At 49.2% G+C, this 13,237-nt stretch overlaps 1 protein-coding gene across 1 annotated transcript in view; it reads left to right on the top strand.

Annotated features, from left to right (window-relative positions):
• Nucleotides 1-1,628: 1,628 nt before the first annotated feature.
• Nucleotides 1,629-13,237, top strand: part of ACCS (1-aminocyclopropane-1-carboxylate synthase homolog (inactive)) — a 39,497-nt gene continuing 27,888 nt past the window's right edge. The window contains exons 1-8 of the mRNA XM_049780707.1: nt 1,629-1,826; nt 5,059-5,118; nt 6,371-6,441; nt 7,865-7,934; nt 9,294-9,360; nt 10,081-10,178; nt 10,493-10,570; nt 12,523-12,623. Coding sequence (XP_049636664.1) covers nt 1,629-1,826; nt 5,059-5,118; nt 6,371-6,441; nt 7,865-7,934; nt 9,294-9,360; nt 10,081-10,178; nt 10,493-10,570; nt 12,523-12,623 — 743 coding nt within the window. The remainder of the gene's footprint in view (nt 1,827-5,058; nt 5,119-6,370; nt 6,442-7,864; nt 7,935-9,293; nt 9,361-10,080; nt 10,179-10,492; nt 10,571-12,522; nt 12,624-13,237) is intronic.

Here is a 13,237-nt window from a genome sequence, read left to right on the forward strand (position 1 = left end):
CTTTGAGTTCTTTGAGCATCCTCCATATTAATACTCTAAACTCCTTATCTGAGAGGCTTTTCAGGTCATCCTCATTCTCTATGCGTGGTATTGTCATGCATTGTTTTCCCCATTGCAACACTTGTATAGTAGTTTTTACTATGTGCTGTGCTGGGGTTCGTGCGTCTGGCTCCACCTTATTGGGTAGGGCCCTTACCGGGTTTGGGGCCTGGAGATTGTGTTCGGTGACATCTTCTTGGCTGTCTTGTGCAGAAAAGCAGCCCCCCTAAGAATCTTATCCTACCTTTGACCACTAATTATTTATATCACCCCGTATCACCATCTATTCCTTTCTCCAAACTCCAGGATCTTTCTAGAGTTTTTTCTTCTTGTTTTTTTGTTTGTTTAATTTGGTTTGGTTTGGGTCATACTTTGTGATGCTCAGAGGTTACTCAAGGCTCTGTACTCAGAAATCGCTTCTGGCAGGCTCAGGGGACCATATGGGATGCCAGGGATAGAACCTGGCTCTGTCCAGGAATCGGCTGCATGCAAGGCAAACGCCCTATTGTTGTGTTATTGCTCTATCCCTCAGGATTCCTCTGTTTTAAGTGAGATTAAAAAAATAAAAAGGATTGGGGCCAGAGTGATAGCATAATGATAAGGCTTTTGTCTTGCACATAGCCGATTCAGAATGGACAGTGGTTTGAATCCTGGTGTCCCATATGATCCCCCAAGCCATGCTCAGCAATTTTGGAGCACAGAGCCAGGAGTAAAGCCTGAGCATCACCAGGTGTGGCCCAAAAACAAAAGAAAAAAGAGATTAAGGATCAGAGAGATAATACATGGGATAGGGCTATTACCTTGCACATGGCTAACTTGGGTTTAATGTCTGATATCCCATATGATCCCAGTGTCTGCCAGGAGTGAGTGCAGAGCCAGGAAGTAAGATCTGAGCACCACAGGGTGTGATTCTCCACAAACAAATACAATAAGGTAAAAAAAAAATTAAAGTTGACTTCAGTAAGAATGTAAAAAGAGAGCCAGAGGTTAAGGTCTTTGTCATGTCTACCCCATCTGTACTGGTTCCAGTCCCCTGCGCCACACATGGTTCTCCCAAGCACCACCAGGGTCCCTCCGAAGCCCAGAGCCAGGAATAATCCCTGAGCACTCAAGGCAAAATAAAAAAAAAAAAAAAAAAAAAAGAATAGAAAGATCGTTGGTGATCTTTTAGACTGCAGAAGGGAAACTTTTCCTCAAAGTAAAAGCAGCTAAAATGGCTTTTTTTGTTAGTCACATATATCAGTAAGAGGCAGAGAGGAGGCTAGAAAGAGCTTCAGCAGAAAGAACTTGTAAGAGCCAGAGCGATAGCACAGCAGGTAGGGCTTTTGCCTTGCATATGGCTGACCCGGGTTTGATCCCAGCATCCCATATGATCCCCCGAGCCAGAGCCCTGCCAGGAATAACCCCTGAGCACCGCTGGTGTGCCCCCCACAAAGAAATAACTTTTAGATACAATTTCCACATATTAGGACCCACAAGGGATGCAACATTTTTTTTTTCCACAGGTGTTTGCCCTCCACCAAAAAGAATCCGGGTTTCCTGCTTCTTGTGCAGGTACCCAGACCCTGGACAGTGAAGGCTGTAAGGGTATGGACAAAACACAATTTGAAAGACCAGTGGAGCCACTGCTGGAGCTGTGCAGACAGCATGGTCCCCCCACCACAGCCTCGGCCCAGGACTCCCCACTGTCCTCCCGAGGAAGGACCATTAAGTGGTTTTGGGACTCTGCCGAGGAGGGCTACAAGACCTACCACATGGATGAGTATGATGAAGAGAAGAATCCTGGGGTGAGCAGCACTTTTCTTCTTCGGCTGAGACCCAAGAGGAAACTGGGGTGGGGGGAGGTGCCTTCCTTGTACCAGGCAGACCACCCCCACATTACACTCGCCAAGTTAGCCAAGGGGCCTCTGAAGGTCCCAGTTTTTTCTTGGATGGGAAAATGGCCTATTTATGATGAAAGGGTACAGTGAAGGGGAACCCAAGACCATGGGATGCTCTTCTAGTTGTCCTGGCCTAGCACCCTTTTACTCTCTGTTATGGAGTTGGGGCATGGACATTATTCAGCCCCTCATCACCTGGGCTTCTTCACACCCATGTCAGGATATGGTAGCTGGTTTTGCCCAAGACAAGTGATCCAAGAGCTTTTGGGAGAGAACAGGGGTCAAGATGGAAGCCAGAGGCTCTGGGTAACTTGACCTTGGAAGTGATACCCTTTCTGCACCATTTGTTAGGAGCAATTTGCTTGATTTAGCCCCTCCAGAGGAAAGGCTAACTCAGGGTGTGTGACCACCAGGAATCACCCGAGAGAGTCCTCATCATAGACTGTCTGATGATATTAAGGGAACAGCAAAGTGAATAAATAGCCAATGCTGGGAGGGGGGTGATAAAAAAATAGTCAAAGATAAAGTCTTAGACGTGCTCAGTGATCTCAAGGTATAGCAGAGAGGCCTCCAGTGCTGGAGTGGAGCAAAAACAGGCAGGAGATGTAGTCAGAAAGGTCATGTCATGGAACATGGAAGACCTCATGGGCCATGTCCGCTTGAGTTTGGTTTTAGACCAAGTAGAACTGAAAGAGTTCAAAAGAGGAGAAATATCATCTGATTTGTTTTAAGATGATTTTGGAGGGGTGTTGAAGAGATAGTACAAAGGTTTAGTTTCTTTTTTGTTGTTGTTTTTTGTTTTTGTTTTTGTTTTTTGTTGTTGTTTTTTTTGTTTTTGGGTCACACCCGGTGGTGCTCAGGGGTTACTCCTGGCTGTCTGCTCAGAAATAGCTCCTGGCAGGCACGGGGGACCATATGGGACACCGGGATTCGAACCAACCACCTTAGGTCCTGGATTGGCTGCTTGCAAGGCAAACGCCGCTGTGCTATCTCTCCGGGCTCAAAGGTTTAGTTTTTTACCTTAAACAGTTAGCTCTATTTTAATCCCCGGTCACCTGTATGGATTTTTGAGCATCACCATGAAGTGATCTCTGAGCATAGAGCCAGGAACAAACTCCTTGCACAGCCAGGTGAAGCTACCAAATTGAACAACAGCAATAAATGACTGAGTGTGGCTGTCTGGAGATCAGAGCTGGGGTGTTTGGGAATGGGCAAGGAAGGAAGGAAGGGGGAAAGCTATTGCAAGGACGTAGGCAGATTATCGAAGCTTCCACCAAGTCTTAGTAGTGGGGCTATAGACGTGTGTGGACTCTGCACGTATTTTGAAGGTAGAAGTGACAGTGCTTGCAGATGGGTGGGCTGTGGGTGGAGGAGCCTCACCTTTCATTTACCATAGTCTCAGCATCTCCAAGCTCTTCTAATTTTTCTACCTGCCTCCTCATCCCTGCAGTGTTTAAGGTTATCCTGCATGAGTCCTCTTCCAAGAACTTTAGAGAAGAGGCTGGACCCCTGTGCCTCTTTTTTTTTTTTTTTTGGTTTTGGGGTCACACCTGGTGGCACTCAGGGGTTACTCCTGGCTATGTGCTCAGAAATTGCTTCTGGCAGGCACGGGGGACCATATGGGATGCCGGGTTTCAAATCATCATTCATCCTGAATTGGCTGCCTGCAAAGCAAATGCCCTACAACTGTGTTATCTTTCTAGCCCAGCTGTGCCTCTTCTTGATGTGAATGATTTCTGTGGTGTGGAATAAAATGATACTTTGGTCTCCTGAGGGAGCATTTGCACCAATCACTTTTGAGGGTTGTGTGTGTGTGTGTGTGTGTGTGTGTGTGTGTGTGTGTGTGTGTGTGTTTGAATCACACCTAGCAGCGCTCAGGGGTTACTCCTGGCTCTATATTCAGAAATCACTCCTGGCAGGCTCGGGAGACTATATGAGATGCAGGGATTCGAACCTCCTTCCTTCTGCATGCAAGGCCTTACCTCCATGCCATCTCTCCAGCCCCTTGAGTTGATTCTTATTCTGTCCTTGCCTGAGACCTGATTTACCTTGTTTGTTTTTTTGTTTTTGTTTTTGTTTTTGGGCCACACCCGGTAACACTCAGGGGTTACTCCTGGCTATGTGCTCAGAAGTTGCTCCTGGCTTGGGGGATCGAACCACGGTCCGTCCAAGGCTAGCGCAGGCAAGGCAGGCACCTTACCTTTAGCGCCACCGCCCGGCCCGAGACCTGATTTACCTTGTATCCATTTTTTCTTTGTTTGGTTTGGGTTCTGCTCATGGCTTCCTATTTGCTCTGTACTCAGGGATCACTCCTAGTGAGGCTCAGATACCATATGGAGTGTTAGGTTGGTTGCCTGCAAGGCAAGTGCCCTGCCTGCTGTCTTATCGTGTCAGCCTTCTGTGTTTCCTTTCATCCTGCAAACATGGATTATCTTATTGAGTTCCTTGCAAGGTACAAGTGGAGTCTCAGGCAGCAGTGGATCTTCAACAGGGAGAGAAATTGCATAGTATGGGGGCAGTATGACAGGGGTCTAAAAGGAGATAGACACAGAGCTTCAAAAGAAGGAAAAAAAAACCCTTCTGACTGGAGTTTTAGGGAAGCCTTCTTGGAAGAGGGGGCATTTGGATAGAGGTTTAGAAATATGGAAGACAGGGGCCGGAGAGATAGCATGGAGGTAAGGCGTTCGCCTTTCATGCAGAAGGTCCTTGGTTCAAATCCCGGCATCCCATATGGTCCCCCAAGCCTGCCAGGAGCGATTTCTGAGTGTGGAACCAGAAGTAACCCCTGAGTGCTGCCGGGTGTGACCCCCCCCCAAAAAAAAAGAAATATGGAAGATAGGATCTGTGCTCTGAGTTGAGGGAGGGACAGGGTTACTATGAGCTCCTGCTTGGCTCATGGTGCTCTCCAGCATTTCTGTTTTAAAAATGTACTTATTTTTTGAGTCACATCCAGTGATACTTAATGGTTACTGCTAGCGCTGCATTCAAAAATCACTCCTGGTAGGCTTGATGGACTATATGGGAACCTGGGAGTGTGCAAAGCAAGTGCCCTATTCACTGCCCTATCCCTTTAGCTCTGCCCCCAACATCTCTTTAGTCCCCTCTGCCAGACTCACCTGCCTGTAACTCTTGTCTCCAGGGCATCATTAACTTGGGTACCAGTGAGAACAAACTCTGCTTTGACCTCTTATCCAGACGGGTGAGTCCTGGGGAACCTCTGGCTTGGGGGGGCATCTTTAGCTCAAAGGGGTGAGTTTCTCTTGGTCTTGCCCCACCACAAAAGCTGCCTGCTCATCTCAGCTACCCAGACCTGAGAGTCAGGAAATGCCAGTTGCAGAGTTGCCATGGAGACCAATTTTGGGGGCAGGTCACTGCTCTAACCTGCTCCTTCATCTCCCACATTTCCTCTTTCCCAGTCCCTCCTACTTCTGTTTTGTTGTTGTTGTTGTTCTGATGGTCAGAACAGTGGTGGATGGTCAGTATATCACAATGTCATAGCCTGTGGCCCACCAGGGACCCCGACCAGCGGGTAAAGCTGGGGACCACGTCAGTAATTCGCAGTTCTCGAAGAAGAATCCGGCCTGAAATAGAAGAGGGACTGGGAAGTAAAGAGACTCAGGGGTTCCAATCAGGAGTCCATTTAATAAAGGAAAAAATAGACCTTTTATAGACAATGCAAAACAAAGAGAGTAGGGGCAAGGAGCAATAGGAGTGGCTGTAACTTTCCACGGGAACATCTTGATTTTCCAAGGTTAATAAGATTATCATCAGTCAAGAGATTCACATTATCTTTGAGCAACAAAATACAAAATCTAATCTCAGCTTGGGCCTTTTGACCCCTGTCTTTACAAGGACATCTTGGAGCCTAGTGACTCCCTAGCTCTAGGCTATTTCTATTTCTTTGGGTCCAAGGACAAAAAGGCCACATCTAAGCACTTTGGCTCAGACTTTCAGAGACTCCATTTTGATTAGTGAGAGGGCTTTTTAATTATTCCAAACAGTCCCCAACAATAGCCTTTCCCAAGACAATAACTTCTGACTTCCTTAGTGCAAATACTCCCACCACAGTTGATTTCATACTTGTGAGGTGGCATTCTAGTCCTTAGCTCAGGAGCACAGCTGTGGAGTAACTACTCAGAAATGATAATAAACATAAGTGATTGTTGTGTGGGGACACTGGATTTAGAGTCCATAGCACCCGATTTGTTCTTGACTCTGGGGTTTTTTCAGAATCCCCTCCCATGGGAAGAGCCTCAGATTCATGATCTGCAAAATGGGCTTGAGAATGCCACCCCATGCTGCCTGTCTCTCCATTTCTGAGGAGCAGTCCAGGCCAGATCTTAGAGACCCTGATGCTGTAGCAGTTGTAAGGAGCGGGGAAAAACTTCCCGCTGTCCCCATCACTGTGGGTATGCAGATGGCCTCAGCCCAGCTTCCCTTTCTATCCCCAGATGAGTCAGAGTGATATGCATCGAGTAGAGCCATCACTGCTGCAGTATCCAGACTGGCGAGGGCATCTCTTGTAAGTAGCTGCCACAGGCCAGTTCTCAACCCAGAACATTTGGGTTGTCTTAGAGGCAGAAGGAGGGGATGGTAGTTAACAGGTGGAGATGGGGGTGTACCTAAAAAGCTCATGGTACCTGGGAGAGCCTCCCTGTCACCATCACAAAGCAGGATCAGACCTAGATATGAATAGTGGCTGGAGGTGGACCTGGGGATCCTGCACTGCAGGATCTGGTGAGTGTGGGGTCTCCTGGGGCATATGCAGAAACTGCAAGTCCACTCTCTGCTGGGAGGCTGGGAGCTTTTAGATGAGGGGTAACTTTTTTGGGGGGTCACACCCAGTGATGCTCAGGGGTTACTCCAGGCTCTGCACTCAGAAATCACTCCTGGCTTGGGGGACAATACGGGACGCCTGGGGATCGAACTGTGGTTCGTCCTAGGTTAGCGCATGCAAGGCAAATGCCCTACCTCTTGAGCCACCACTCTGGCCTTGATGAGGGTTAACTAGAGAGGAGCTGGATGCAATTGGTATGGCTACTCTCCTGGAAGTGGGGAAGATGGGAGGTGATGAATGAGAGGAAGGAGAGTGTGAACTCACCAACCATTCACTGGGTCCTGATACTGCTCTCAAGCTGAGAGTCGCTGGGTTCCCAAACACTTCCTGTGAGTACTGAGTACAGCAGATCCTTGGGCAAGATCTCTGGGCTTAAGGGTATTCACTAGCATTTTTATTTTCGTACCACACCCAGAGAAGTTCAGCTCTTTTTTTGGCTCTGCACTCAGGAATTACTCTTGGTGGTGCTCAGGGAACATACGGAATGTCAGGAAGTGAACCCAGATTGGCTGTGTGCTAGGCAAGCACCCGACCTGCTGTACTATCTCTCTGGCTCCTTAGCAAGTTCTTATAGCCTCCCTCCATGCCTCAGTTTCTTGCTCTGTAAGAGTATCTGCAGCAGTGGCACCACAGCACTGTGTGAGAAATGGAGTGAGGAGATTCTCACCAGTACCTGTGTGATATCTGTGCACAATAAACATCAGCTCAACAATATTTGATAGACATACCTCCCAAAGGCTGGAGTATAATATTCACTTAAAGGAACTATTTTCTAAGGGGCAGAATGGTAGCACAGCCAGTTGGGCACAATGGTCAGCACTGTGGTAAAGACCACAGCTCATCTTTCTGGAACCTATGACCTATGATGTTGGTTTCTGATGTGATTCAGGGCAAGTGTTCTGGAGGTATGAGGGTGAAGGTTTGGATGGGTGGAGGTGTTGGTGTCTTGGGGTGTTGGTCCAGCTGAGAAACATCTCTCTACATCCCTCAAGTGAGGACACGTACTGGGATGGTGGTGGGCTGAAATATTCCCAGAGAATACTGGGTAGGCTGTAGGTCGAGGCACCCCTGACCAGCACTGTCTGTCTGTCTGTCTATCTGTCTGTAGCCTCCGGGAGGAAGTGGCCAGTTTCTTGTCTTTCTACTGCAAGAGTCCAAATCCTCTTAAAGCAGAGAACGTGAGTAGCACCCCTTCTACTCCGCCCACTCTTGCTTGTGCCTGAGTTGTGGTGGGCAACTTTCCAGGATTTTTTAATCTGTTTCAAAGTCAAATGGGGACCATCCCCTCCGTGCATCCTTTTTACTCTAGTTATTGAGAGTTGGGGGTTATTCCCACCCTCTTTTCTTTTCTTTCCCTTTCTACCTCCCTCCCTCCCTTCTCCCCTCCCTTCCTTCCTTCTTTCCTTCTTTCTCCCTCCCTTACTCCCTCTTTCCCTTCCTTCATTCTCCCTCCCTCACTCCCTCTTTCCCTCCCTCCCTCCTTCCTTTCCTTCCTTCCTTTCCTTCCTTCCTTCCCTCCTTCCTTCCTTCCTTCCCTCCCTCTTTCCCTCCCTCCCTCTTTCCCTCCCTCCCTCCTTCTCTCCCTCCCTTCTTTCTTCCCTCCTTCCTTCTTTCCTCCTTCCCTCCCTCCTTCCTTCCTTCCTTCCCCCTTCCCTCCTTCCTTCCCTCCTTCCCTCCTTCCTTCCCTCCTTCTCTCCCTCCCTCCTTTTCTCCCTCCCTCTTTCCCTTCCTCCCTCCTTCTCTCCCTCCCTTCTTTCTTCCCCCCTTCCTTCTTTCCTCCTTCCCTCCCTCCTTCCTTCCTTCCCCCTTCCCTCCTTCCTTCCCTCCTTCCCTCCTTCCTTCCCTCCTTCTCTCCCTCCCTCCTTTTCTCCCTCCCTCTTTCCCTTCCTCCCTCCTTCTCTCCCTCCCTTCTTTCTTCCCCCCTTCCTTCTTTCCTCCTTCCCTCCCTCCTTTCTTCCTTCCTTTCTTCCTTCCTTCCTTTCTTCCCCCATTCCTCCCCTCCCTCCTCCCTCCCTCCCTCCCCTCCCTCCCTCCCCTCCCTCCTTCCTCCCTCCCTCCCCTCCCTCCCTCCCCTCCCTCCTTCCCTTCTTCCCTCCCTCCCTCCCTCCCTCCCTCCTTCCTTCCTTCCTTCCTTCCTTCCTTCCTTCCTTCCTTCCTTCCTTCCTTCCTTCCTTCCTTCCTTCCTTCTTCTTCCTTCCTTCCTTGCCATACCCTGCAGTACTCAAGTCTAAGGCATTATCCCTAGTGGGCTTGAGGTAATTGGAATCAAACCCGAGTTGGTCATGTGTAAGCCAAACACCTTACACACTGTACTATCACTTTGGTCCACCTGCCCCTCTGTTCCATGGCCCCTCTCTGCCTCCTCACATTCTGGCAGATTCTCTGAGTGAGAATCAGAATAGGGGTCCCACACAGGAGCTTGTAGTGGGAGGCTTCTGCCCATATAATGCAGTGAGTGGGCCAGAGAGAAGCCACACTAGATATAGAAGCTCTCTTGGGACTAGTTCATCTGTGTCCCCTGAATGTGTCACTCTCAGGTGGTGGTTCTGAACGGCTGTGCATCTCTCTTCTCTGCTCTGGCCACGGTACTGTGTGAGGTTGGGGGTAAGTATAGGAGGGGGGACAGGGAGGGTGCTTATAGCCTCTAAAACCCTGAAAATGGCTCTGAACTTCTGAACTACAGGGAATGACCTTGAAGACACTTCTGTACTTTTGCTTGGGCCTCACTTGGGTTAATCCAGTGATGCTGGGACCTCCAGGGCCTCACCCCACAGTGACCAGGAGACTGTGTGGTACCTGGACTCTGACCTGAACTTCTGGACTGTCTCTCAGTCCCTCCAGCATCTCTGAATTCTGCTTTAGTGATCTAGATGCAAATAACTCCAGGATGTGTGCAAGCAGTGTTGCTTGTTAAAGTGGTAGTGGTTGATCCCAGATCATCATGCCCCTCTCCTCAATTTGTCTCTCTCGATCTGTGTCCTCAGAGTCACCCTATGTGTGGAGGATATCAGAGGGGCTCTCGGGAAAGTTAGGGTGATGGTGGTTCCTGCTTCCAGTGTGATGCTAAGGGTCAGAGGAGGGAAAGACAGATGGAATGTTGAGTATTATTCCCAGAAATGACAGCACTCAATAAAGTGAGTTGTTAGCAAGGAGAATGGAGCTGGTTATCTAAGTCTGAGCAAGATTCCGGGGTTCTAGGTGGGAGTGCGTGCCCTACATGTGTCCTCTAGGATATTGATTCCCTAGACCTGTTGTGGACCAGTGGGCAGGGATCTGAGCCTTCCAGAAGGAGGGAGACAGGCTGTGTCCCCCTTGTGTCTCTAGAAGCCTTCCTTATCCCAGCCCCTTACTATGGGGCCATCACACAGCATGTCTCTCTCTATGGCAATGTCCGGCTGGTTTGTGTCTACCTGCACTGTGAGGTAAGATGATGTCCCTTTCTGTGTTTGAATGTGACTGGGGGACATGCCAAGAGCAGCCCCAGGGAGACTTTGAACTAGCTGGGTGAGGGTGGGGCAGATGGATCTCCATACTAAGACCTCTGGGCCTCTTCCCGAAATCAGGGGCTGGTGGGGTTCACTGTGTGATGGACCAGGGGTCACTATGGGATATGATAGGAGAGGGGTTTGGGTCTGTTTTCAGGCACAGAATATAACAATGGGTAGGCCTTGCAAAGGTGGGTTTGGGGTATCCTTCAACTTGGCTGTGGGGATGAGTTGTTGGGATTGTTTTTTAGGTTACCGGGCTGGACTCTCACCCCTTCCAGCTCACCGTGGAGAAGCTAGAAAAGGCCCTGCAAGAAGCTGTCTCTGAGGTCTGGGGTTTGGGGCACACTTGAAGCTGGGAGGGTCTGTGCAGTGAGGCACCCTTCTCCTATGTCTGGTCTCTTCTCAACCCCAGGAAGTATGGGCATGGGCATGAAGTGGTGGTGGGGATAAAGTGGTCTTAGAGGAATTTCTAGAGTAAGTGAAGAGATGAGATACCCAAACTTAGCCTCTGGGGGTCTTGTTGGAGAGATCTCAGCATCCACAGGATCACTTGGAACTTGATTAAAAATTTCAACATGGGGGCCCGGAGAGATAGCACAGCGGCGTTTGCCTTGCAAGCAGCCGATCCAGGACCAAAGGTGGTTGGTTCGAATCCCAGTGTCCCATATGGTCCCTGTGCCTGCCAGGAGCTATTTCTGAGCAGACAGCCAGGAGTAACTAACCCCTGAGCACCGCCGGGTGTGACCCAAAATCAAAAAAAAAAAAAAAATTTCAACATGGGGACCAGAGTAATAGTATATCAATAAGGTGTTTGCCTTGCACAAAGTTGGTCCAGGTTCAATCTCTGGCATCCCATATGGTCCCTGAGCATATCCAGGGGTGATTGCTGAGTGCAGAGCTAGGACTAACCCCTGAGCACTACTGGGTATGGTCTCAAAAGAAAAAAATACTCCAACATGGGTTCCTGGGAGATAAAATAGAGGTTTAAATACTGGTTCAATTGCCGGCACTACATATGGTCCCTGAATACTGCCAGGAGTGAGCCCTGATCACAACTGGGTGTGATGTCCCCTTCCCACCCCCCAAAGAAAAATACCAAACCCTTGGGTCCAGGGAAATTATAAAGGAATTGAGCACCGGTTTTATTCCTGGCAACTAAACTTGGCCCCCTGAACACCCTCAGGTGTTCTACCCCTACCTAAAAATACTAAAATACCTGGGCCCAGGTCACAGTGGTGGTGCTAAAGGTAAGGCATCTGCCTTGCAAGTGTTAGCCTAGGACAGACTGTGGTTAGATTCCCCCAGCTTCCCATATAGTCCCTCCAAGTCAGGAGTGATTTCTGGGTGCATAGCCAGGAGTAGCCCCTGAGTGTCAAATGGGTGTGGCCCCCCAAAACAAAACAAAATAAAATAAATACTTGGGCCAGGGAGAGAGCCTAGGGGTGAAGGCATTGGCCTTGCCTGAGCTAACCTCAGTTTAATCAGAACCACAGGCACTGACAAGTACAACCCCTGTTGGTCCTCAGGATATACCAAGATACCCAGAATATACCACATCCTTGCTCTGAACCACTAGAATTGGCCTCTGGATATCTCTGAGCATTGCCTGGAGCCCCCCTCCCTTCTTTCAGCAAAAATAGCCTGCTGTTTTTACTGTTTTACTGTTTTACTCCTGGCCTGCTTCTCATTCAGATTTTATACAGGTAACTTTGAGGCCTGTGATCAGATTGGGAATCTTCCTGGAAGTCTGTGGAGCTGGTCCTACCTCAATTTAGTCAGAGGGAGGGACTCAGGCCTCCTAAAGGATGAGACCAAGAGTGAGAGTAGAAGGATGTTTGCCTTGCATGCACCTGGCCTGGAATAAATCCTTGGTATCCCCTTTGCTCCCCGAGGACTTTCAGAAGTGATTCCTGAGCACAATGCCAGGAGTGGACCGTGAGGTCTGCTGGGTATGATATCACCACCCCTCAAAAAATATAAGACCAGTGGTTCTCCAGTCTAGTGAACTGGGTGGTTCACTGCTAGGGCTCCCCATGGTGAGAATTGAGAGTGAACCCCTCATCCACAACTCTGCTGACAAAGGCAGGCTCTGCAAGCCACTGGCATCTGCGACTTCTGGAGTTGACACTCCACTGCTGTGATGTAATTCTCTGCACTGCGGGTAGCATGTTGAGTTGTAAGGGGTCCTCATTCCTATCTTCTGGGAGCCCCACCTAGGGGCCTGTCCATCTTCTCCTTCAGGAAGAACTGAGAATGTCCTGTTCTCTGCTGGTTTCAGGGTGTGAGGGTCAGAGGCCTCATCCTCATCCACCCCCAGAACCCCTTGGGTGATGTCTATACCCCTGAAGAGCTGTACAAGTTCCTGGAGTTTGCCAAGAGGTGAGCTTGGCAAAATGCTGGGATGGATCCAGTAGGTGTAATGTTCTTCCCCCCAACTCTAGATTCTGGGTTCTCAGATGTGGCCTCTCTGTGCAATGTGTCACTGGCTGGTAGGGATGCGAGAGGGTGTGTACCCTTCTAGGCCCTGTCCCACTGTACAGTGCTCCATCATTGGACAGGCTTCCAGTAATCCTCTTGGACCAGATCCTGTCCTTCTCCTCAGTTCCCCCAAATCCTCAGGGTGTGGGAAAAAAAGTCCTTACACACTGTATTTCCAACTCTGGGTGAATGAGTCTGAAACCAGATAGCACAGGAATTAATAAACCAAGCCAGTTGGGAGAGAATCCTGGAGTTAGATTGGCTTCTTGCCTAGTGGTCTCACTTCGGGCACCAAACCAAACTCGGCACCACTCTTTGTTCTACCAGTACAAATTCGACCTGGAAGGGGAAAGGTCAAGTGAGAGACAAAAGCACATATTCAGGTGGATCTTACAAGTCAAAGGGCTTGGTGAAAAGAAAAAGGAAGTTGGGGGACTGCCTTTGCTTGATCTAAAAGGCTGGGCTCAAGCTCATACCTGGGTCTGCTGGACTGAGCTCTGGCAGTGCCTCAGGCC

This window comes from Suncus etruscus, chromosome 9 (assembly GCF_024139225.1).
Source record: "Suncus etruscus isolate mSunEtr1 chromosome 9, mSunEtr1.pri.cur, whole genome shotgun sequence".
Lineage (NCBI taxonomy): Eukaryota > Metazoa > Chordata > Mammalia > Eulipotyphla > Soricidae > Suncus > Suncus etruscus.